The following is a 27,738-nucleotide window of genomic DNA, read 5'->3' as shown; positions in this document are numbered from 1 at the left end:
TCTCAATAATACTGTTGCCTGATTTCCTAATGGAATAAAACTGTACTAATAAGTTATACTTGTTTCAATTTTCAGCAAGTATTTCTTTTAGTATTATAAATGCCTAATCAAAAACATACAAGAGTAAAAATACCTTATCAACTTCAATTATTTTCAAATCTTGATTATCATACCTTTTGTAAAGAAGCTAAACTACTGAAAATATCACACAACCCAAATGAGTACCATATAAATAAAAGTAAATGATGAATTATAAAAAAAATTGTCTCTTATTTATAACAGTTAATAATAGCATGCACTCTGTCAAAAATTTACTTGGAAATTCATTCTTTCCTAGTAGATATCTCAGGATACATACAGAAGAAATAAGAAATCCAGAATTGTTTTAAGAAATGATTCTAAGATGTTTTGTCACGTAAAATAAATCTTCTTTCCTGCTCAGATGGTACATCTGGCAAAGCCAAGCTCAACAGATTCTCAAGGCAGCTTCCAGTGCTTCTTTTCTGTCTGACACTCTTAGAGATTGTCAAGCTGCCACATGACACCTTGAGTGAGTTCTCACTCCCATGTGTTCAGGTCTGTCCTTCATCACCACTTCCTGAAGTCATGAGAGACAATTTCACAATGCTTCTGAAAAAGTTTTATCATTGTTGACTTCAATCTTTACTTATTTAAAGTTTTTAATATCTAATAATTATTTCATGTGTTTATATTTAAATCACATTTTATTTAGAATAAGGAGATTTTTAGCTAATATATGTCTTCTCAATTATTTTATCTGGGGAATGTGAAATTTTAGATAGATTAGCTTTTTTAATGCAAAATATGACAATCAAGAGTTGGAAATACTCCAAGTTGACAGTGGTTTTCACTTCTCTATCTTGAGTGCACTTTAATATTATGCTTTTAAAAAGATAAGTTTTCTGTATTTTGAAATGTTTATTTTTATCTTGGGTAGAGAAGTGCTTCACGTAATTTAAAAAGTTTTTAAATTCTTATTGTAAAAGTTATGTACAGAGATGTACATAAAAGATGTGTAATTTTAAAAACTTATCTGTCTTTTAATTTATCAGACCTAATCTGAGAATCAAAAGAATAGACTTTAAAAATATCTCATTTCATTTGGTCAAAAATAAAAATTTTAGTCTATAACACTAATACATGAAAAAATAAAACAATATGAAACAAAATTTACATTTTAGCCTTAAGGAAAGCTATATTCCCTGTCTTCTCTCATTTGACTTCGGTCTAAACATAGTTGCCTAGTATGTGGTTATGATTCTGTCTCATTATATAAGACTAGATGAGAAAACAACAGAAGCTTTGATCTGCAAAGAATTGTTCAAAGTTTAATAAGAAATGTTAAATGTAGGAAAAATGTAACCACTATGGTTTATTTGAATTTTAGTGTGCAGGGAATAAAAGCAAATGTTTGCGATATTTGCAAGCTCAGTTTTGCTTTCAATGCTTCCAGAATTTACAAATATTTTTCTCTGTTGCCTGATTCTACTCACATGAAAAAAGAACAAAAGTGACATAAAAGCATGAATGAGAAAAAAACAAAATAATAGTTTACAGCTCAAACCTTGAGTGCGTTCTCAATAGAAAAGTGTTTGATATGCATTTCCTGAGGACTAAATAAATAAAAGTTTACAAACAGAAACTTTTGTTCTATTAAGAAGTTAATAATCCACTTATTTTCTGGGTTCCAGTGGATCACATCTGAAATCTGAACTACTCAAGAGGCTGAGATCTCATGATCATAGTTCTAATCCATGTTGGGCAGGAAGGTCTGTGAGACTCTAAACCAAATTAACCATTAAAAAGCCAGAAGAGGACTGGGAAGGTGGCTCAGTGGTAGAGTGCTTGCCTTGTATACATGAGGCCCTGGGTTCGATTCCTCAGCACCACATAAGCAAAAAGAAAAAAGCCAGAAGTTGCACTGTGGCTCAAGTGGTAGAGTGCTAGCATTGAGCTGAAGAGCTGAGGGACAGCGCCCAGGCCCAGAGTTCAGGCCCCACAACCGGTCCCCCTCCCCCGAAAAAAGCTAGAAGATATTAGTCTTGAGTGAAAACGTTCAAAGATAGTGCCTAGTTCAAGCACCAGTACAGTACACATGAAAAATTTACTTCTTGAGGTCATATGTTCAGTTTTACTGTAAATAACAATCATTTATAGGTTCATGAAAGATCTAAACAAAATCTAAGCAACAATTTATATTAGATGAAAATGCTTTGTGGTCCTGGACCACTAAGAGAGGTAAAGTTTATAGTGAAAAGTTCACACATACTTGAGAAACTCAAAAGTCACTATTGAATTTCATAAGCTCGGGAGATATAAATAAAAAATTAAAAAAATTGGAGGGGAGTTGATGAGTGAATAACTCAAAATTATTAGGGAAGTTTTAGTATACAAAACTAGGGATTTTCACCGGGTGCTGGTGGCTCACGCCTGTAATCCTAGCTACTCAGGAGGCTGAGATCTGAGGATCGCGGTTCAAAGCCAGCCCGAGCAGGAGAGACTGTGAGACTCCTATCTCCAATAAACCACCAGAAAACCGGAAGTGGCGCTGTAACTCAAGTGGTAGAGCACTCGCCTTGAGCTGAAGAGCTGAGGGACAGTGCCCAGGCCCAGAGTTCAAGCCCCACAGCCGACCAAAAAAAAAAAAAAAAACCTAGGGATTTTCTAGGATGTGTACAATTAGTCTCCATAAATAATATGAGAAAGGATGTGTGAGTGTTTATGATTCCCAGGATCTTCTTGGGATGATCTTTTCAATTCTTAGGATCTTTGGTGAATTCCAAGATCTTTTATTTCTTATAAGCTCCCAGCACCATATTTTGAGGATCAGTACTCTCCAGGCATCTCCAAAGAGAAGGCAAAAATTATCAACCATCTTTTCATATCATACAATTATAAGCAACACATGCCAATTGTATATTGGTTATTAAAATAAGGACTATTCTAACATGTCTATCATTGGTATGCAAGCTGTTTCCTATAACCCTTTTGTGATCCCCTTCCTCATCTATTAGAAGAAACAGAGACATCCTGTTTAAGGAACTGCCCTACCACTACCTCAGCTCCACCAACGGATGTAGATGCTAAGCCAAGGGCTTAGGCCACCATAGAATTCTAAAGCTAGATTCTACTGGTCAATACCTGGAAAATAATATCTTTCTACCATGAAGCAATACTAACTGTGTTAATGGATTCTACTCTCCCTCTTCATCCTATTCATTACCTGAAACTTAGGGTTGTCCCATATAGTTTGAGGCATAGAACCTTAACTCTATTGAATTACTTCCTTTCTATCCTTCATTTACTCATTCTCCATCTGCCTTATACAAAGCTTCAATAACTTATAAGCATGCAAACCCAAAGGGATGTAATATACTCTAAATTTCTTCCTCAAATGTTATTTGCAGGTAAATGAGACTCTGCTGAATAAATGTATGGTCTACATAGTGTATTGGGGAGGCATATAAAGTTTTTTTAGTGGACTCACAGTATCCATAACTACATAGAGAAGCAGACTTTTTTTAGGGAGTAATATTCAAACCAAATATTTGATACTGCTAGGACCCTATCAAATTGTTCCAGAGTTTTCTTCCCTTGCAGCAGATTTAGGGGCTCATTTTGTGACCCCCTGGGATTTGACTTAATACCAAGTCTAAGGGGCTCTGTCCACCAATTTTTCTAAGAATTCTCAATTTTTTGTAGTCAGTTCAAAATTCTGTGACTAAGAACACCCTTCAATAAATAAACCCAACAATGTAAAAGGATTTTCCAAGGGAATTCTACTATCCATTTTAATTACTGGGAGGCACTAAGGTGTAACACCTTACCAAAGAATACTTTGATACACATTGTCACATAAGTAAAAATGAATGTTGACCTAGTATTAGTGTTTTTGTTCAAAAAGAACAATGATCATGACTTTATTTTATTTTCCTTTTGTGTTCATTCCTAATATAAAATGTGTTTCATATTTGCTTATTAGGAGATAAATAAATGTCAATGAAAACATACCAGCACTGGGTTCCTACAGTTTCACCATCATGTTCAGAACAACTGGATTAACATGTTATGTGTCTTTATCAATGAGGAATGAAAATAATTTAATTATGACATTATTGATGATCTTGCTTTTGTGGACATGACTGGTGAACACATATGGATTAGGAAACTGACAGTGGATGGAGGAATGCCAAATGTGTGTTTCAACCTACATGATAGGTTGATTCAGACTATTTTGCAAGGCCCCCTGCACACTCACTTCTTCAATGTAGTTTTTCAATGAGTGTCCTCCATGGGAGGCTTCTTCCTAGAGGCAAAAAGGAAGAGAGATGGAAAATATCAGGAAAAAAGAAGGTAAAGAATGAAAAAATCATGGAGGTTAGTGAGAACAGACAGTAACACCAACGTTGCCTTCTTTCTCCACTTCTCAGCAAATACTTGGTAGGTTATCAGCTTAACAGCTTCTTACATTTGTGATTTTTTTCAGTATAACAAGTCATCATATAAAAAGGATTATAAAAGACTATATAGTTATATATAGCATACTCAATATATATATATATAGAATACTCAATATATATATATATATATAGAATACTCAACAAACATAAAATTTTTCATTATTGATTTTATAAAATGGTGCTAACATTAGATGAAGAAGTCACCAATTGTATATGTTCTAACTGTATGTGAAGATTTAGCACCTATCCATTGCAACTATGAGATGTACAAGTTGTTATGTTGAAAACGAACTTTACAACTTTCGTGAGGAGGTGGGTGAGGAGGGGGGGTGCAGGGGGAGGATGGGAAGGGATAGGAATGGGAAACAAAGGAGGAGGCTACAATGCTTGATAAGAAATGTGCTCATTATCTTGCCCATGTAATTGTAATTCCTCTGTACAGTATTTTCACAATTAAAAAAAGAAAAAAAAGACTTAACACCTAGACAAAAATGTTTCATGGAAAGAAAATAAATACATCATTAAATGTTAAATCCAGTGTTTATATTTAATTTTTTTACCTTACTGGGATGTAATTACTAAATTATCCATTATTTATGCCTTTTGCCAACATTTCATTAAGCACTACTAACCAATGAGTTTTAAATCATGGAAATTTCAAACATCGTTATATAGATAAATTCCAAATCATCAGTTATTGGTTTGGATATGTTATGTTTCACACTCCACAACCAGAGGCATTTGGAAATAAATTTTGTGATATCATGAACAAATTCTAGGATACTATATGTATTTAGAGGATTAAAACTTACATTGGTTTCCATAAATATTTTTCTTTAACTCTTCAGGGATCTTCATGAATATTATCTTATTGTTTATTTCTCAGTATACTTTGAGGACAAGACATTTTTAGGCCCACATGAAACCCAATGGGATGAAGTAAAATTATGAAAGTCAAGGAGCCATTGCTGGTACTGGATGCTGACATATCTATCTGAAATTATTATCCATATGAAATTATTTCATATATATATGAATAACTTAGAAATCACAGGTCAAACTGCAGGGGTGGAAATGTTTCTTGGAAAGTCATGATTTCCATTAGCAGAGGCAAAAAGAAATCAGTATGTTGCAGTTTAAATGTTTCTGAATGCTTCCTATCTTGTGAGACTTTAACTGGACAAAATATTGAAAGAGAAAAGATGGTTCTATGGCCTTAAACTAAAGTGCAAACCATGTGGGAAAAAATCAAACTGAGAAATTTAACTCAAAATGAATGGAACTGAAAACAGATACTCATCTTGGATCTGAACTTGCGACCCTGTCTCCCCAGAGTTGAACTACTCAAGGGGTGCTGTGGAATCTTCCAATACAGATCCTCCATGAAATAGTGCTAATAACTCAAATGCTCAGAATCCCTTCTCCCTTCCAAGTAGAAGAGGACAGGTTAGCCAACTTCTTGGAATTATAAAATTGCTTTCTGAATACTGGAGGTTACCAGTGAAGCAGCAGAAAGCAGTTCCCAGAAGCTCCCTGATGAGAGAGATTTGCTTCCTTGGAGCTAGAAAGCACTGGGTTTCCCATTTTGTCCAGACACTTATAGTCTTTTACTAAGACCTGATGATAACAGAGGGTTTTCATGATGGTCAAGTATAAATCAAGCAGGCTTCTTGACAGCCTTGTTTCTTGCCACAGTGCCAAATCTATAGAATATTTATACCAGAGAAAGGGAAGGTAAAAGTTAATGATTCCATGATGAAATCCTTTTCAGACTTAGAGAAACTTAGAGCTGGGAAGTTATGAAGTGGGAGGACTCATGCCCACCTGTTGAAGATAAGAACTTTCTAAAGGCCCAGTTATTTCCCAATCTACACACATTCTCTGCTTTGTATGTACAGATTTGTGTAATGAAGTTTATCTTTAACATTCTTTAAGACTAGTCATTAAGATTTTGCCCAGCAATGGCAGTTCTACCAGTGATCGGATGCCAGCTTCTGCCTTGGGCCCCAAGAACCAGTGAACTTTGTATCTAAGTAGCGTACACAAAGTTTTTCTTATTTACTTTGAAGTTTTCCTTTGCCTCTCCTTTCTTTTCTCTTTTTCTTTTTGGCAATCATGGGGCTTGAACTCTGGGCCTGGGCGCTGTCCCTCAGCTCTTCAGCTCAAGGCGAAGGCTCTACCACTTGAGCCACAGCGCCACTTCCAGTTTTCTTGTGGCTTATTGGAGATAGGAGTCTCACGGATATTCCTGCCTGGGCTGGCTTTGAACCATGATCCTCACATCTCAGCCTCCTGAGTAGCTAAGATTACAGGCGTGAGCCACCGGCACCCGGTTTTGCCTCACCTTTCTTGATGTCACCCATGGTTTGCTATAGAACCCATATTTCATTACAATGTTCTGCATTCCCAGACAAATTAGTGTTCTTTGAAGAACATGGCTCTGATGATTGTAGATTAACAGAACAACCCACAGAATTCCATTTGTTTCACAGATTGGAATTTGGCTTCAACTGTCATTCAAAAATCTTTGCTGAGGTGGTACCATTGAAAGGGGAGCATAAAATGAAAGCCTCTAGGAGGTAAATACAGAGAAAATGACAAGTTTTCAGACAGAAGCATAAAAGTAGCACAAGGCCAAGTGGAAAAATTTAAGTGAGAAGGTGCCAAGATCTCTGGTTCTTAGAGCCAGAAGACATCAACTCCATTAAAAGACCTATGATTTCTAATATGGACTTACAGTTCTAGATTCACTTCAGGTTTTCCAGTCCAATATGGATGAGACCACGAAAATGCTGGCATTTCACTCTCCCCTTACTAGGGATATTAATGAACTGAAATTCCTTTCAAATTATATAGCTATCTGTCTAGGTTTACCTTCATTTTTTAAAATGGTACTTTAAGTGTCAAGTCATTATAACAACAAAATATTTTGGTAATCATCTGGAAATGGATTAAAAAACCTGCCCAACTGCAATTTCCCTTGAAAAACAAAGAGGCTAAAGGGGTTTAAAAGAGGAACAAAAGGCCGTGTGAAGGAAGAAAGGGGCAGCATACATGGAAACTATGTCCCTCTCTCCACAAAAAAGGTATTTCCAGAAATGTGATTTTACTTATCAGAAATTAGCTAACACAAATACAGCTGTTTCAAATGTGAATCTAAAAATATATTGTAAACATCAGAAAAAGTTGAGAGGAGAAAGGCTGAAGTGATCACTGCTTCATACAACACAACGGGATGTTGGCAACTTTAGGTAGGGCTTTTGTCATTCTCGTGGTAATTTTATTATTAAGAAACCCTTCTCAGTAAAATAGAATTCCAAAGACAGAGAACGAGAGCTACACACTTCTCAACTTGCCATTTTTCACAAGCACATTCCTCTCTTGTTTCATTCAATAAGAATTTTCTATTCATCTCTTGCTAATCTTTAGACAAAAAATGCAAACAAATGGGCACATACATGTAGGGGGCATGCAACCATTATATGTCTAAGATATCTGGTATTCATTTTCTTCAAAGAAAATTCCACAAGAACCCTACTTTACCAAAATGTTCTTTCTTCTTCCCTCCAAACGAAACTAAGCAGTAATGTTAACATGGATCAACCTTTTATGAAGTTGTTGAAGTATCTGTGACCTGTAGAAAGACGAAAGCTCAATGTGATTGGCTGAGGTATTTCTGAAACCAGGGATCTTTAAAATATCATTCATCATTTATTCCACAATTATGTATCAACCACCAGCAGAGGGCCAATATTTTTCTAAGTGTAAGGGCAAGGAGGTGAACAAGAACTAATCCCTACTCTAAAAAGTTTACCTTGGGCTCACAGCTATAATCCAAACTTTTCAGGAGTCTGAGGTCTGAGAAGCACAGTTTGAGCCAGCCCCAGAAGAAAAGTCTATGAGACTTTTATCTCTAATTATCTAGCAAAAAGTCACAAGAAGAGGTTGGGATCAAGTGGTACAGAGACAGCCTTGAGCATAAAAAGCTGAGCAAGATTCTGAGTCAAGCCCTAGTATGAGCATTCCCTTCTCTCCACCAAAAAAAAAAAAAAAGCTTACCTTAAAAAAATATTCAAGTAATTAGAATGCAGAAAAAGAAATCGAATTGATATTCATAAGACAAAGGAACATGGGAAAATAAATAAGAACAAAAGGCATCCAGTCTTTTATTGACTTAACAATATGTATTGAGAATGTTCGGGTCCTGAGAATGGTTTTAGTCATTGTCTTCATGGGAATAAAGTATAGAAAGTAACACTTGAGGAAATCATTACTAAGATTCTTCTTCTTCTTTTTTTTTTAAGTCATAGGGCCTGAACTCTGGCCTGATTCTGTTCCTCAGCAGTTCAGCTCAAGGCTTAGTGCTCTACCACTTGAGCCACAGCACCACTTCCAGCTTTTTCTGTTTATGCGGTGCTGAGGAATTGAAACCAGGGCCTCATGCATGCAAGGCAAGCACTCTACCACTAAGCCACCTTCCCAGCTCCTCTAAGATTATTCTTAAAGATTTAATTGATCAAGCTGATGAAGTTGCTGAACATGGAGGATAATGCTAACCAGAAAGAAGAAGAATTTTGTTCAAGGACAAAACATGAAACCACAAGAATGGCAAGAAAGAGCACCACGCATTGGAATGTGTACTTATATATCTTCATATATAGAGCTATCAAGTATCACTGTCTAATTTCACACTATAAATTTCTGTAAGAAAGCTATAAACACAGTGGCTTTCTGTTAGGCTTTTTCATTGCATCATCCCACAGGGTTACTGAATTTAAGAAAAGTGATAAACCAATTGAAATTCAGATTTCAGAACTTGACAACCAACCACTACATTCAAAAGAACAAGCAATGATCTATCTTTCCAATTAGTAGAAAATGGAATGTAAGATTGCAAGTTTAGTAATCTTTTTAATGTTTCTAAGTCTCTGAAATCATTGATGTAATAAATTTCTATTTGTGTTCAGACTTTATATATATATATATATATATATATATATATATATGAATACATGTTGCTTCTTCTGTCTTTCACATCAAGTTTAAAATTTGAGAGTGGTGATTTGTACAAAAGAAGCAACAACATGAGGAGACATGGCCACCAAAGTGGAAGGTTGGTGTTAAGTTCTTAATTATTAAACTGAAGAAAAGATTGTAATGCATATTAATTGGCTTTTGAATAATGCTTTTAAGATTGAACTAGTTACTGTGCTAGGCCTATATGTTGGTTATTACCTCAACCTTAATGTCATTTCACTGTTCTTATATACAATATGTAGTGTCTATTCTTTCTGAAAAAGGTTCATGTACCAACACAACAAATTTTCAGCGATGAGGTCTTGAACAGTCAGACCTTCTTTCCAAGCTGAGTTTCCTCATCTATTTGGTCAGATATCAGAACCACAGGGCTGTGTTTCTATAAGATAATAAATGTGAAAGAGTATTGAAAAAATGCCAAAGACTTAGTACACTACTATTATCTCTCACTCTGGATCTTTATGATCCTCCCATCAGTGGTTTTCCTACCTCCTATCTTGTCAAATTATGAAAAGCTTTTTGAACATGCCAGATTTCTGTCCTTCCCTTACTCTATTTGACAGCCTCTCTGTACTGCCACTCGATCTTTCATATCAAAACACCATCACTAGGCTGTAATCTCAGCACTCAGGAGGATCACAAGTTCAGTGGCAGCCTGGGCTTCCATCAAAAGATGGAAAACAAAAAAATAACATAAGCTTCATGTGCTACTTCAACACTGTGCATTTCTCTATCAAACTAAATATCACACTCTTGTTTTAATCATATGTTACTTAGTGTGTCTTTTCTATGTATGTTGATGGAGCACAAAATAGAGTTTTCATTAAACTTTGCTCTCCAACTCTAATACACAGTGTCTGGTAATATATGTGAAAAAATACCAGTTTCAGAAGTGACTCAATGAATGAATGAAGAATGAATGGAAACAAACTGTAGGTGTTAGCTGGCTTGGAATGTACAGAATGCCTATACAAACCATAAGGATGATAAATAGAATCCAAGAGCAAAGTCAAAGAACTGGTGAATAGATGCTGTTACTAAATGTTCTATAAGGCCATGAAGAAACTACTGGTTATTTACAATTCTGGTACAGAAGTTTCACCTTGAAATATAAAATAATATTTATTAATTCATTTTTAATTTTTTGAAATTTTGATGTGAATGACACTTATTTTCATATTCCTAAGAAATAAAATATGCAGAATTGGCTTTCAATGTATAATAATTCAAAGAAGAAAGTAAAAGATTTTCAAAATTTTCAGAAATGAAGATTAAACTGCAGGGAATAAAAGACAAAAAAGCACCAACAATGCCTTAAGAAAACTAGTAGGTGAATGAGAGGGACTCCTGCAAAATTTAAAAGGGATTTATTTTTAATTTTAATTTTATTTTTAATTTTATTTTATTTTTGAATTTTAGAGAACAGTATAAATATCAAAAATAGGTAACAAAAAGCAAATAGTTGGGGAACAGGTAAATCTGAAGCAAAGAACCTGAATCAAACACAAGGGCACAAGGGTAGAACCAAATGAAAAAGAGTGAACTAATGAGATTTTGCCTGTGGTCTTCAACAGTAAAGTAAGGACAGCACAAAATGGAAGAAAACCCATAGAAGAAAAGCAACTTAAGGGTTTATCTGACTTGCTAAATTTGACAAGGTCAAGTGTCAAGGGATGCATATGTAAGTGGGAAAGCTGTTTATAAAATGAAAGTAGTTGGTTGTTTAAAATGTTAGATTTGTTTTTATTTGTGGTATGAGGCACAAGTTGTAATCAGGATGTTGTAAACTGAGGGGACATCTTCATGTGACTAAGTCTTTTTTTAAATTATTATCTTTTTGAAATTTATTTTGTATTATCTTTAAGTAGCTGTACAAAGGGATTTCAATTCAACAAATCAATTTATAATACAATGGATCTTGATCAATGTCTCCTTTTCTATCATTCTCCCTCATATCTCCCAACCACACTCCTCTAAAGTTACCTGGGTCTATTTTCATATATGTACATTCAATATTATGACTATATGCACTTATCTTTCCTCTTTCTATTAATCTGCCTCCCTCCTTTGACAAAACATGGTTCAGCTTCCTAGACTTCATTTGTTAGCTATAAATTAGTTGTCTAAAGGAGACATACCACTGAAATCATCCCCTATATATACCATACTTCAGTCAATTTTTTGTGTGTGCAAAGTTCTAATTCTTCACCTGGGTAGTATTCTCATTACGTTAATGAACTAAGCTATGTATTTGAATGGTTTTACTTGTATTTAGTTTTACAACAAAATAATGTATGAAAACAAACAGATATTCATCTCTAGTATTACACTAGAGTTTAATTGTAAGGTCAAAGTGAAATTCAAAAAACTTACAGTGACATGGCATAATATTCTATTTATTGGTGGATTTGTCTCCATGATCATGTAATCTCTCTGTCCAAATCTTTGATCTATATGAAGCAGTAATTATTCACCACATATCTAGAGAAGTCATTACTGGATACTTAACTGTTGTGATTTAATCTTATGCTAGTTTAATTATAATGGTGACCTCATAAAAGTCAGTTGGAAATTTTGATTTTTATCTTTAAGCTTTAAAAGAAATCAATACATGTCACTTTGAAATCTGTAAATAACTCAGATAAATTCTCCAAGGTCAGTCAGTGAAATATAAATGTGAGCCACATAACTTAACCTAAACATATAGTATGTTCTTTTAAAATTAAATTAGCCTGTGTTTTTACAAAATGACAGAAAAGCTAAGGTGACCAATTTCCTCAGAAGGAATATGTAAGAAAGCTCAAGAAATTTAGTGAATCATATCTCATAGGTTCTCAGCACGTTTTCTTAAGAGAGTGATTGATTTTTCAGATAAGCAAGATTACTAGGAATGTCTCTACATTTTAGGAAACATTCTTCTCTAATCATATAAAAACAACTTATGTTTGTTTCTGGTTTCTTTTCACTCGACCAAAAAAAAATCTGCTTCATATTCCAGGCACCTCTGCATGTTTTTTAGGTTCTTGGATTTTTTAATTATCTTTAAGTTGTTGTACAAAGAAGTTCCCATTGTACAAAACAGTACATGAGTACAAAGTGTCTGACAACATTGTCATCCATCTCTCTTAGCCCATCCCTTCTCTCACTTTTTTCTTTAATTGAGATTAGGTGATTACATAAATGTCACATATTTCACAGTATTGTGGAATAATGATATTTAGAGTCACAAACCTTTGTATTTTTTTAACTGTGCATTGAAACCCTACAAAATACTCTAAAATTTGTTACCAAAAATTCGTTTTATTAACTTGTAAAGAAATTCAGGCCATAGAATAAGAGAATATCTTGCTCCTGACTCAGCCTGCCATGTGCTGGGATTATAGGTATGTCTCATACCTGACATCAGTACAGGGATATAAAGTCAAAATGTATTTTACTGTGTGTATGTGTGCATGTGCGTGTGTGCATGTGCATGTGCGTGTATGTGTGTGTGTGTGTGTGCGCCAGTACTAGGGGTTGCTCTGTCCCTGAGCTTTTTTGCTCAAGGCTGGTACTCTACTACTTGAGCTACAGTGCCACTTTTGGCCTTTTGGTGGTTCATTGGAAATAAGAGCCTTAAGGATTTTACTGCCTTGTCTGGACAGAAATACTACATAACATATATTCAGACTGCCCAAAAGACTTGAGAGCCAGTTTCAAGTTCAAAATTATTGTAAAACTTTGAGTTCTACACTGTAACTTGGCAGAAAAGACAGAACAACAGGGAGTCTGACCCCTGACCCATGTCCCTGTCCTCTTTCTCAATACCCCACACTGAACCACTGGAGCTTTGTGAGCATATATGATATCTGTAGCAGCCTGTGCCACAGTTCCATACACCCCACCCCAAAGAGCTGTATCTTACATACTCCTTGGGCCTAGAGTTGAGCTATAGAGAATAACAAACTAATGCTGATTTTGGAAGCAGGTTTGGCAACATTTGTGCAAGATATTTAAGCTCTAGGTGAATTACCCATAATGCCTTGTGCTTGGGGAGAAGCAGGGTCTCAGGCTAGTCTATGGATACCATAGAAACTTCCAGTGATGTACACTTTTATCTCCTTCCCATATGAGCAGGATATCTGAGTGCCACTCCACAGTTATTATCAGATGAGTGAGAATTATTACGAGAAGCAAAAATTTCTATTTAATGCTTAAAATTATACTGGAAGATACCACTTGAGAAGAGAAATGCAAACATTTTACATATTTAATATTTCAAAATGACAGCAGCAGAGATCATTAAAATCTGAGTTTGAAAATGAAATTTCAAATATTAAATTTGAATTCAAAGTAGTGAAAGATATTTAAAAAAATTAAAAGTGTTTGGCCTGGTGCTGGTAGCTCAAGCCTGTAATCCTAGCTACTCTGGAGGCTGAGATCTGAGGATCAAAGTTCAAAAGCTAATCTAGGCAGGAAAGTCCACAAGTCTCTTATCTCCAATTAAGCACACAAACAAAAAAGTCTCCACAGTGGAGCTATTGCTCAAGTGGTAGAGCATTAGGATTGACTGAAAAAAAAAAAAAGTTCTGGGACAGCATCCAGACCCAAGCCCCAGGTGTGGCTCTAAAAAAAAGAATAAAGAAAAACTAAAATATACATTTTGAGTTGAATAATGGTCTCAAAATTATAAGTAAACAAAAATAGATCAAAGATAAGAAAATGAAAACAAGTGAAATTATTTTCAACTCGATAGCTAAAATGGCTTGGCTGGGAAGAGATTAAACCCAAAAGTTCTCTGTAGGACAGGTAGGTGTTTTTCAGTATGGTTAGTATTATGCCCACCTTTGGTCCTCAGCTCCACCCAGACCTGAGTTCTCTCAGCCCTAGAGTTCCCCTGCCAGCAGCTGGCCACTCCCTGTCTCCACCCAGACACACCTGAGCATACACCTACCTCTGCTACCTGCACCCCTCCCCCCAGACCCTCCTGCTACCTGGATAGGAATGGATACCATGTGCTCCCTCTTCAGGGAAATATGGCTCCTCTAATAAATCTTATAATAATCTTTCTCCTGTGTCTGCCTGCCTCCAGCTGGTCCCCTGGGATGGACGTGAAGGATCCTTTCAATTGTTAGCAGAGACACTGAATAAAACTTAGACAGGAAGTCAGTGCTGGTGGCTCATGCCTATACTCCTAGCTAGTCAGGAGGCTGGGATCTGAGCATTGCAGTTCAAAACAAGCTGTGGCAGGAAAGTCTGTGAAACTCTTAGTCCAGTTAACTATCAAAAAGCTGGAAAGGGCACTGTGGTGCAAAGTGGTACAATGCCCAGGCCCTGAGCTCAAGCCCCAGAACTGGTTCACATACTTACATATATACACACATACACAGATACACAGGCATAAAACAAAAATCTTAGAAATGAAACAAAACAAGAAAGGATGTGAAGGGCCCCAAGCATACATACTCTCTCTGTCTCTCTCTGTTTCTGTCTCTCTCTCTGTCTCTGTCTGTCTGTCTGTCTGTCTCTCTCTCTCTCTCTCACACACACACATACACACATACACATACACACACACAACTTAGAAAGGAAACAAAGTAAGTAAGAAAGGATGTGGAGCAGGAAGACATATTTGCAAACATATTCCACTAACTCTAGGGTACATCACGTCTAAACACCACTAGCCAAGTCTTAAATTATTTTGTCTACACACTTATTTATTGTGAATCTAATCCAAAAAGTCTGAAGAAATAAGTTCCTCTTACTCCAGGGAGATTATACTTGTAGCAATTTGTTTCAGTAGTACCTAAGAAAGTCTCTCAGACCAATCAGCAGAATAAACATGTAAAGGACAAAACCACAAAGTGATGCCAGACCCAACAACCTAACAAACCACAATGTGAAGGCATCATTACATCTAAGACAGAGCATGGCGTGTGGGCCTTATGATGACGCTCCTGTCTCTTTGATGCAGGAGAAATTTTCCTTTGTGGTCTAAACTCTTGCCCCTTTTAGGACTAGACCAAAAAAATGTTCTTTAGGAAGAATATTTTCTGCTAATTTTTAGTCCAAAAAGTGAATTTAACATGCCATCCAGAACAAAGCTAACTTTAAGACCCTGAAAGGGCCAAACCACATCATAGAGTAAGAAGATACCTCCATTCTCATGAAGGTATGGCCAACCTTAGAACTAAATTCAAAGAAAACATCTTTTGAGGTTTAACTGAATATGACTGAATACTGAGGTTTATTACAATGTTTTTCCATGTGTTTGCAGTTTGTGAAAACAGCTTGGATCAGAAGCAGAGGAGCCAAAAAAAGATTTTCTGCCAAGTCTGGGCATCTAAAAGTCAGATATATCAAGAGAAAAGAATACTTCTTATGTGATGTGTAGCCTAAATGTATGTACTATCAATGTTAATTGAGATAAACACTTGGGTTTGGAGACACTTTTTGACAATGAATTTCAGTTCCAAATTATTTAGCCTTTTCTGAATCACATAACAATATTGTAGGTTGTATTTATGGTAAGGTCACTACCAGTTACTTAAACACATTAAGAATAAGCCAAGTAAGGAAAAGACAGCCTCAATATTTCTAAGGCTCACAAATTCCCTGAGAACAATTCCCTTTTCCGCTTGGAGGATGTCCTTTGAAACCCAAGAAAGAACACAAATCAAACTTACCAAATGACCTGCCACACGTAGTTTTGCTTTAGAATATTGGGAGAATCTTTGATCGGCAATTTGACCAAGCATCAAACATATTAATAGCAGCATGAAAAATGCACAACAACAAATTGTTTTTCTTATTTAATTTAATTAGATTAATTTATTATCTTTAAGTAGTTGAAAAATTTATCAAGAAGCTCAAATTGATCCAAGGATATTAATTATAAAACACTTTTCTATGTTTTTTTTTAAATTTTCAAAAACTACATGAATAAAGCTGGGTATGGTAGTATATGCCTGTAATCTTGGGACTTTTGAGACTGAAGCCAAATGATGACCAGTTCAAGGCCAACATAATAAGTTTCAGGTAGGCTGAGTGACATAGCATCAAAACAATTTATATGGATATAGGATTATGGAAACACAGACAATAGTTTATGATAAAATATAAAAATGGGGGAGTTCCAGTTAACTATGACTTTAGTGTTAATGAACCACAAATAAAATGGAAGCCACCAAAAAGAATTTAATTGGTAGATATCTCTCAATAAGAGTTTGTTGCACTGTGCAGGTTGTTGAAGCAGATTAAGGCATCATGCTTAATTTTGACATGCTGGAGGGAAGGATGACTGCACTGGAGAAATAAGGCCATATCATAATGAGTGATTAAGGAAGGTGTTTTGTTTTGCTTGAGCATGCCAAAAGACCTAAGATAATTTTATGGCAATATTTTACTAACTAAAGGTTGGAAGGATATAGAAGAAATTGAAGTTCTTTCTTGGTTTAAATGAGTCAATCAAATTAAGGCTTTTCCATGCAACTTTCTGAGTGATAGATTTTTCTCTCAAATGGAGGGGACATGACACTAGAGCAGTAACAAAACATGAATAAAAGGATGTTCCTGAGTAGGGCAAGATGGGCCATGGGCTTCAGAAGAGACCCCTCACAGGGAAGATGTTGTTCTACATTCTAACTAAAGTTCTCCTAACATCCCTATCTTGAAGTTCCAAACGTGTGCACAAAGGAGGCAATGTGGGACTGACATGATGGACTAAGACTGTTTTTTTTTTTAAACTTTCATTATAACCCAGGTGCACTTGATTCGGAAGAATGAGATAGAAATGCCTTCAGATAATTAGCCTTACTTATGATTCTGTTGCCCAAACAGAGAAAAGGAAGATGGCCTTTTTCCTGAACTTGCTACAGATCAGGAAAGTGTATTTCTGTATTTAACCTCCAGTGAACAATCATCTCTATTTTACAGCTGAAGAAACTGAAACTGAGCAACATTCTAATTTGGAGCAGAGGCTTCAACCCTCAGCCAGTTGTCTTTGCAGAAGACAAGCAATGAAATCAGCCACTGCTTTCAGTCAAAGCAAAGGTTCAGTTTGGGGCAGAAGCTGATCCAAGCCCACATCTGGCCTGGTAATCCAGTTTCCTTTTCATTATCTTATGTTACAATTGACTGCCTCTTAGTTTTGCTCCTCCAGGGCAAACTAAACAGATTATTTATATTAAATTTGAGCATAAATTATTATCACTGTAGACAAATGAACATACTGTAAATAGTATATATATATAGTTACTCCAAGAAAAAAGCCTACTTGACTGATCAAATCAATTGTTAGAATCTTAGAATCTAATAAATAACATCGCAAAATGTCATGCTCTGATAAACCAGGCTTACTTGTGCCAGAGAGAGGAAGTAAGAGAGAACATTAGAATCATGTGTTCTCACCAAGCCTGTGGGACATAAATGTGTCATTCAACACTTCTGGAAAGCCAATTCCTGAAATCAATGGAAAGTGTATTGGCTGAGGAGATATGACAGAGTTTGAATCCTTTTTCTTTCTTTCTTTTTTTTTTATCACCTAAGCATGTGACTTTTGAGATAAGCCACATAAACTCACTTCTTGTTTTTAAAAAAGGAAAAATGTATTTAATCAAAAGAATTATGAGTCATTTTTGTAGGGCACAGTGGAGGGCACAGAATAAGTGGGTCCCATTTTGATTATGGTCTGTCACTCCAATAACATGGTCTGCTGTTCTCCCTTGACACTATCTGTGGCCCACGAAAGGACGGCCACTGCTCTGTCATTATGATCTTTCCCAGTCAGCTCCTGAGAAGCTGTCTTTGGTCATTTTCTACCCTGTGGCTGTCTTGGGTGCTTCTTCCCTATGGGCCTACTCGGTATTTCTGTACCGTCACAGCATCTGTTCATACAACTGTCCTTCCCATGATTCAATCAGCTCTTTAATGGCAAGGAGTACTTCTTTTGCTTCCAGATTTCCAGAAGCTCAGAGAGTATATGTTGCAGTGGAAGATGTTCAACAGATGTTTGCTGAATGAATACACTAAGCCTAGAAGGTCAATGTCACATGTTCTCTCTATGCTGTAGTAAATTACTCTTTAAGAAAAATGTCTTATTTGATCAAAGTACCTCATATGCAAAATATGGAAAGATCACCATGAGACCCCTTTGTGTAAGTAATAGACACTAATAAAAAAGAATGGTTCCTTCTGTCAATCCATTCAAAATCTTATTTAAGAATTCAACAGATTTCAAACATATGTGCATTTATAAAATAATCTGAAAGGCATTCTATACATCACTTAAATATTCAAACAAAGATAGTACTGATCCATTTCCATGTGTATGTGTATTCAATAGACCTATACACAGAAGAACAGTGTTTTGCAACCTTCATGGATTCTTTCCAGCTAAGGAATCTTTTGAGAATTCACTGTTAAAGGAGCTCTCACTTTTTAGCAAGCTGGTTGTCTCAGTTCCACATAGAGGGAAAGTAAAACAAAGTAGGTGAGCAGGTCATGTGGAAAAGGGTAGAATTAAACATTGTATTTTACTTATTTTTACTCCTTCAGCATGAAGACTAAACCCACCATTGATGTTTTCATCTCAATGTGGGTGAAATAAAAATTATTTTGTAAAGTTAGACATTAACTTTATATTCCATAGATTAGTATGGAATCTTCTTTTAACAAGCTTAATCTAACTATTCACAAAAACTAAGATCTGAGGATCATGGTTTGAAGCCAGCCCCAGGACAGTCCATGAAACTCTTATCTCTAATTAATCACCAAAAAGCCAGAAGTAGAGCTGTGGCTTAAGTGGTAGAGAACTATTCTTGAACAACAGTAACAACAAAAAGCTTAGGAACAGTGCCACAGTCCTGAGTTCAATCTCTAGGACTAGCATAATCAATCAATCAAGCAGTCAATGGATTAATGTGATTAACTATACACAAGCACATATTTGGTTAAGAATATAGTATTGCAAATATATAATATGCGTGCATGCAATATATGTTTGCTCATTTCTTTCTTTCTTTTCTTTCTTTCTTTCTTTCTTTCTTTCTTTCTTTCTTTCTTTCTTTCTTTCTTTCTTTCTTTCTTTCTTTCTTTCTTTCTTTTTTGCTCAATGATAGTGCCTACTGCTTGAGCCATAGTTCCACTTATAACTGACTTTTTTGGTGATCAATTGGAGATAAGACTCTCATGGACTGTCCTACCCAACCTGATTTGAACCATGATGCCCAGATCTCAGCCTTCTAAGGGTCTAGGATTACAGGTATGAGTCACTGGATCTTGGAAACTACCCATTTTAAAAACATACTTTCTTTAAAAACTTAGGCATTCTTTTGGGGGGAGAATGCAAATAGTTGAAGTTAAACAAAATTAGTTTTTATTTTATCATAATTGTAAGGAATGACAGGTCTCAGGTCTGCCAGCATCTGTAAGAATAGTCAAATGATAAAAAAAAAAAGTGTAAGTCCAATTGCTCTTATTTCTATGTCTGGAACAACTTCCATTCACTGAGTAGGAAAGTCTACCTATTAAGGGCAACACACTAGATAAATAATGAGCCTAGAAGAATAAAAGAAAATAAAACCTATGATAATAACTAGCATGTCCTATAGCATCTCGGCTTCTAGTGAAAAGAAGTGTAGCTGTAAAAAAGCTGTCAGGGTCCCATACAGACAGCAAGCCACCACCATCCCTTATAACTTCTTGCCAGGGGTAGGAATAAAATTTGAAGATCTGGAAAGCATAATTATAGTCTTTAATAATGGTGCTATACTCCCTAATTTCTTAGAACTAATGTAAATATGTTCACATATCACCACTTTCTGGAGAAGATATTCTGGCTAAACATTCCCAGCCAAACCAACTGCTGACTAAGAAATGTGGCTCAAATTCAACTATATAAAAGAATCATCCTGCCCTGACTCTAACTGAGCTTGGGAATTTGCTGTTATAAAACAATGGGTTAGATTACCAGAAACCACTGAGCCACAGGGGAAAAATAAATAAATTCTCATGGAGTGGATGGGGTGTGGAATTCATTATTGTTCACACTTAGGAAAGAATTGTATCGTTAACCTTGCCTTCTTTACTAACTCCATCACAGATGGGTCCTAAAATGACCAAACTGGCTGCCATCTCATTATGGCCGAAACTCCAACAAACTAGAGGACCCTTGAAGGATGGAGCCGAGTCTCATCAAATGTCAGAGTACTGGCTCCCAGCAGGGATTGAGTGTTAACATTTACTAACTGGATATATATACTTGGGTGAACTACTTAAATCTAAGGAGAATCTTGAATAACTATAAGTTAAATGTAGTTATTCTTCTTAACACTTTTTAATCTACAATTTTTCAATTCTTCCTTCCTACAACCACATAGAGTTGGACTTAAAATGTGTTAGGAATTAAAATAGTGGCTTCACAGAAACTTTTCCTCAACCAATACCTCAACGGTTAAAACCTACAAGAGCCAAATTGGACCTTGATCCATAGTTCCTGTTTTGGTTTTTAACTTGTCATACTTGTTAGGGGGAACTGGATAATTTGTCCCTGACCCGTCATTCCCAGAGTTTCTTACTGGACAATGGAATAAGGCCAAAATAATTACATTGTCCTAGGGAAAGGTGATGTTTTCACTTCAAAACTCAGAATGATATTGTACCATTTGTTAAAAAAAACTAAACAAAAAAAACAGAAAGGCTGGGGAAAATTGTGTTAAGTAAAATAAGTCAGGCACAGAGAGACAAAGCATCCATGTTTTACCTCATGTTTATGCTAGATCTAGCTCATGAACTCATATAAATAAATACCAAATTGGGTGGTATGCAAGTATATACATGTATGAACTGAAATCTGATAGATACAAGGGAGATTTCAAATAGTGTAATTCTTTAAAAAGCCAAAATCAAAGTTTGGCAAAATAAAACACTAGGAAGTGGTTATTCAAAAGGGATGGAGTGGGGCTAAGGGGAAGGGGTGGACAATGAAGAGGAGAAGGGGGGAAACTGCAATCAAAAATCCAATGTATATGCTACAAAATTAAGAAGAGTGAGGGAAGAAATAGAGGAAGAAACAAGGATGGATAAGAGAATGTTGAAAGGGGTGACATTGAGCAAGGTATATCGTCTTCATAAACTGCTTTGTTACATTGCATAAATATAAAGTTAAATTTAAAAATGTCAGCTTAAAGGATAATGCTCATAAGAAAGAAAGCAAAACCAAATCACAAATAAATAACTTAAAGGTTTTGTCTTCCCTCTTGAAAATGGGATGGAGTTTATGTTCTCCCTAACAATCACTTCTAAGTAGGAAATGCAAGTGTGCTGATAAGATGCCTCTTTTATGTTATAGAGGAGGAATGTTTCCATTCATGAATAGTATGCTTGGTACGCGTCTGATCATCCAATGTGTAAATCATCTATTAAACCTTCTGTCAACTGCTTTTATCCAAATGAGAGTTCTCTTTCATCTTTAGGAAGGAGCATCCATATGTAAAGCCTCCAGATTCTTACAGAGAAATGAGCTAGTCCTGTTTAAAATCATATCAATCAGCACCATCTAAGTTATTCAAAAGTCTGAGAGGGATATGTATTTATTGATACAATCTTTTGAATGTTTGGCTGTATAGATTCCCTCCCACACCAGCCCTGCTTTGATGGACATTCTTTAACATTCTTCCAATTAATACATCAATGCATATTAAGAACAATATTAAACAGATAGAAGGATACTTAACTAAGATATAAAATAACAGCTCATTTTTTCCATGCTCTCTGAGCTTGCATGAATTCTTTACATCTTCACTGACTCCATTTAGAATCAGGGTTGCCCTGACACCCCTAACTGTCACCTTAGAAAAAAAGTCCAGCATAGGTGTTTACTAAATATGAACAGCATCAAAACTGAATGATTCACTTACTATCATGAATATTTTTGACAACAAGAGGAATCATGCATTTTCTACATTTCTAAGGAAATAGTTGGTTAGAAGTTCAGGCGAGCTAGACTTTTTGAAATAGAATGTGTTAGGTCTAAGTGAATGAATTCTTCATAAGTTAGTATGTAGCATCAGTGTCCTTAGAGCTCCTTCAGATGGCAACTAAAGTAGGAATCATAAACCCTTGCTACCTTTTCCTTCCTTCTAGCACACATTCTGTGTCATGGCATTGCACTGAATGCAGAGAGCATCAGATAGTATGATGGAAAGAGTGGTATTGCTGCCCATCATAAATGCCTTGTCTACCTAAGATCAGTCACTGATGATCACAAATATTCTTGTGTATAGAGTGACTTCTCTAAGGATAAGTATTCTCACAATGAGTCAGGAAGCCTGGGCAATCATGAGTGATTGGACATCCCCACAAAGTCTAGAGTTAAGAATGCAGGCTGTCAGCCATGTGTCTAAGCTGACTCTGCTCTTCCTACCTGTGTAAATCTGAACGATTACTGACCCTCCCAGAAGTTTCTGCAGCTTTTAAATTAGAATAAAAATTCCTTCTGCGTAGGATGGCTGTGAAGCTTTTACAAGATAAAATCTATGAAGCACATGGTATAGTAAAAGGAGAAAGATAAAAATTTCAATATGCAAAAGGCAACTTGTATGATATTTACTTATTATATTATATTTTATATTATCAACACTGCCATTATGCCAGTACTTGTTGCTGTTGTTGTTAGAGGATCCAGGGAATGATTGTAGATCCAGTATTTTCCCTGCCAGGAAGTCTCACAACAGGACACCTCACATAATTTGGGAGACAACTTGTTTTGCAATGAAACCTTGACAGTTGCTCCAAGGTTATTCATGGAATCTATTTTGAATGCGGTGGCCCTGAGTGACTTGTGATTTTCTAGAATCAGCTCTTTATCACTGTAACAAAATACCTGAGAGAAACAGTTTCGAAAGAGGGAAGATTTATTTTGTTTCACTGTTTCATTGGTTTCAATCCATTGTTACTTGGTTCTGTTACTTTGTTCCCACGATGAGATCAAACATTAGGTAGGATGTAATCAGAGAGAAACAGAGACAGAGAGACAGAGACAGAGACCCCACAAGAAGAATTCAGAAACGAGAGTGGGGGGAAGAGAGACCCCAACAAGAATTCAGAAACAAAAGAAGCCCTTCTAAGTCTTGCCCTAAGTGACCAACTATTTAGTAGGCCTCCAAATAACCCATCAATATAGGTGTTGTTGATTAGCTTATCTATATCTGAGTAGCCTGAATAGCAATCAACTTATCAATTGATAATCCATTAATGAGGCTAGATCTGATGACTCCTCAACACTGCCACCCTGGGGACTAAGCCATTCAGCGCATAAGTCTCTGGGGACACTGCACATCCAAACCATGATAATGTCCATAAAAGTATTTGCTGGAACTCTGAAGAAAGGAATGAGAAGCAATATCGATATTTATAATAATATGACAAGTGAGTTCATCAGAATCTGCAGCCAAAATATTGTGCCCAGTAGCATTGTAAAACATTTGGTATTATAGGGAATGGCAATTTCCCTATAGGGTGAAATATTTCTAAGATTTTAATACAGAAAAGTATATTGATATAGTATTTATTATTCAAAATTAAGTGTTCTTTTTTATTGTGAAAATACTGTACAGAGGGGTTACAATTACAAGGCCAAGATACTGAGTATATTTCATATCAAGCATTGTAGCCTCCTCCTTTGTTTCCCCTTCCCATCCTCCCCTCCCCACCCCCAACCAATCCTCCTCTCCCCCCACCAAAGTTGTAAAGTTCATTTTCGACATAATGACTTGTACATCTCATTGTTGCAATGGGTTCACCTGTATCCCTATTTAAATGATTTGTTTTTCCCCTTTCCCTCCACAAATTATACCGATATCAAAGCAGGAGTTATACCGTGGGGGAGGGACATACAAAGCAACAAAGAAATAATCTTATAAATGTGTTAGAAACAATCACATGAAAGAAAAAAAAACATTTGCATACCTATCTTAGGATTCATTTCCTTAACATCAACTTATCTGACCTTTTCGGCTTGACTCAGACATATACTAGATATTGCAAATAAGGGAAACCATGGGACCTATGTTTCTTTGGGCCTGGCTTACTTCACTTAATATATTTTTTTCAAGCCTTTCCATTTCCTAACAAATGGGGCAATGTCATTCTTTCTGATGGAGGCATAGAATTCCATTGTGTAAATATACCACATTTTCTTGATCCATTCATCTACTGAGGGGCATCTGGGTTGGTTCCATATCTTAGCTATGGTAAATAATGCTGCAATAAACATAGAAAACTAAGTGTTCTTAAAAAATACTTTCAGGCTGGGCACTGGTGGCTCACACCTGTAATCCTAGCTACTCAGGAGTTAGAGTAGCCAGGCTGAAGAGAAAAGTCCATGAAACTCTTATCTCCAATTGACTGGCACAAAGCCAGAAGCAGAAATGAGGCTTAAGTGGTAGAGTAACATCTTTGAGCAGAAAAATAAAAAATCAAGTGAGAGCATGGGGTTCTGAGTTTGAGCCCCAGTACAGGTACTCATTCATCCATTCACACACACACACACACACTTTCAATTTATCTATCCTGTGGCTAGCCAACTTATATAGGTATGTGTAGAGTATTTCACTGAGAAATGTGCTATATCTTGTCTTTTCCTGCAAAAGTAGAATTATGTAAATATGTCTTAGTGGATTTTTTCCCATGGTAAAGATGTCCAAGTGGTGACTTGGACATTTCAGTAAAGTAAGATTTCACAGGTAGCATCTTTTAGAATAGTCTTTGCGTTTCTCTCTTCTTAAAACTCCCAGAAATTCTAGATAATAATAAAGCTTCAGTTAAGTCAGCCACTAATTCCCTGTGGCCTGGAGAGCATTCAGTGCTCCCTGCCAGGCCCTAGATTTATTCAAGTCCCAGGGTAATTTGGGTAGGTTAAGTTTATTTAATTCTTCTTTGGCCTCGAGGTTCTAACCCTCACCTGCTGTTTAACTTTCCTTCCCAAATTCTGAAAAGGAATTTTATGCTTTAATACAAAGTAATCATGAAAGAACATACTCCTCAACTTCACTCCTCAGAAGCAAGTTCTGGCTTCTTTTTTTTGTTTTTTTGAACTAAGGTAGCAATATAAGACAGCGTTTGAAAAAAATAGTAGAAGTAACACTTTGAGGATATACTTTTTCATTTCTAAGGTCAACAGCATGTTTTATTAGTTTGCAGTATGATTTATTAGTTAGGTTTTTCTCATACCATAATGTGATTCATGTAGTTCTGCATTAAAAATCAGTTTGTTCAACCAAATTGTGGCTGGCATTTTTAAAGTAATTTTTTTTCAATGAACATGTGGATGCAATCATTTGAAGAAGCATGGTACCCAAATGCTAGACCTGTATCACAGCAAAGAGAACTTGTACAGAATGGAGGAGAGGGGAAGCGCTCATTCCCAGAGCTTCCTTCTCCTGAATAGAGCATGTATTGACCTCTAGCAGCCACAAAAAGCTTTGGCATCACTGGCTTGCCTCTATTCCTAGCTGAAACAGAACACACACCAAGAAATGTCATGTAAGGGCCATGCATCACAGATCAAAGTTATTAGTCAATTTCTGCAATACGGAACACATTATTCACACATCAGAATCCTCTTTATCATGTTGGAAACCACATTCCTTTTAAGACAGACATGTTTTTGAGAACATCTTTTGTATGACAGTATCTATCTGAGTCATATGTAAACATCATCAAATTGCTCAAGGAGGGTCACATAAAATATAACTGAGGCTGAAAGTTTTCTACCTTCTTGATGTTTTTACTTTGCAGAGCTAGAAAGAAACTATGTCAATCAGTAAAACAAATGATCAAAATTACTTCTGTGACACAAAGATCAAGTTTAATCCTCTCCTGTAATCTTATACAACACTTCGAACCTATAGAAAGCCCTCCTATCTCTAAGCCAGCTTTATATATACAGTCTATCCTTCAAGTTACTTAACCATTCTCATTTTGATGCAGTTAGTTATCACCCTAAGAGAATGAGCATGCATTTAGGGATAAAACCATTTCACTTTTTAACTTGCTATGCAATGGATATAGGAAAAAGATATATTCATAAATTAATTGGGTAATAAAGCAGAGTATGTGCTCAAATTGTATACTGTTTGATAATCAGCATTCACAGCCATATGCATATGATCCAAAAGTGTTTAGTCTTTAAAGAACAATACTATTCACTTTACCTAAGGAAGTATGGTTTTAATATTGGAGTGTTATGGCTATAAAATATACTATTTGTCATTTTTTAAACGGTCCATCAAGAGCAAAATAATTTGCAGTAGTACAGAGATTCACCAGATACCATCACTTTTCTTAAAGCAGCAATCTCTGGTGAGCTGGGAAGAAATTAGATCCATATTGTTTACAAAAATAACTATCTATAAATTTGTGGAGAAGTGCTTACCCCACCATACTCCATAAAGTTACTATTTAAGAAAGACTCCTGGATTGCAAAGATTAACAACATGAAAATGGCAATACTTCCCAAGGCTATCTACAAATTTAATGTGATGCCTATCAAAATTCCAACCTCATTTTTCAAGGAACTAGAAGAGGCAATCCAAAAATTCATATGGAACAATAAAAGACCCCGAATAGCAAAAACGCTCCTCAATGGAAAGAACACTACTGGAGGAATATCAATACCAAATTTCAAACTCTACTATAAAGCCATAGTAATCAAAACAGCTTGGTACTGGTACAAGAACAGACCTCCGGACCAATGGAATAGAATTGAAAACCCAGATATGAACCTAAAGACCTATAACCATCTAATATTCAATAAGGGAGCTAAAAAAATAGAATGGAAGAAAGACAGCCTCTTCAGTAAATGGAGCTGGCAAAATTGGTTAACTACTTGTAGAAAACTAAAGCTAGATCCTTATTTATCACCCTGCACCAGAATCAACTCCAAATGGATCAAAGACCTAGAACTCAAAGCAGACACTCTGAAAACATTACAGGATGGAATAGGAGAAACCCTAGGTCTCCTTGGCACAGGCTGAAATTTTTTTTTTTTTTTTTTTTTGGTAAGTGGAGACTGTCTGCAGTTTTATTCACATATCTCGTTTTCAAAACTTGGTATAGAGGGGTTACAGTTACATAGGTCAGATAATGAGTACATTTCTGTTTTAAGACTGTCACCCCCTCCCTCATTTTCTCCCAGGTTTTTCATTCTCTGTCCCACCCGCAAGATGTATAGTTCATTTCT

General features: G+C 35.9%; 1 protein-coding gene across 1 annotated transcript in view; it reads right to left on the bottom strand.

Annotated features, from left to right (window-relative positions):
* Positions 1–27,738, bottom strand: part of LOC105999457 (chromosome unknown open reading frame, human C8orf34) — a 354,355-nt gene that overhangs the window by 37,864 nt on the left and 288,753 nt on the right. The window contains exon 11 of the mRNA XM_013034481.1: positions 4,280–4,327. Within this exon, the coding sequence (XP_012889935.1) occupies positions 4,280–4,327 (48 nt within the window). The remainder of the gene's footprint in view (positions 1–4,279; positions 4,328–27,738) is intronic.

The sequence above is a fragment of the Dipodomys ordii genome, unplaced genomic scaffold (assembly GCF_000151885.1).
Source record: "Dipodomys ordii isolate 6190 unplaced genomic scaffold, Dord_2.0 Scaffold190, whole genome shotgun sequence".
Lineage (NCBI taxonomy): Eukaryota > Metazoa > Chordata > Mammalia > Rodentia > Heteromyidae > Dipodomys > Dipodomys ordii.
Note: the sequence above shows the minus strand (reverse complement) of the source record. Positions and strands in the feature narration are given on the sequence as shown.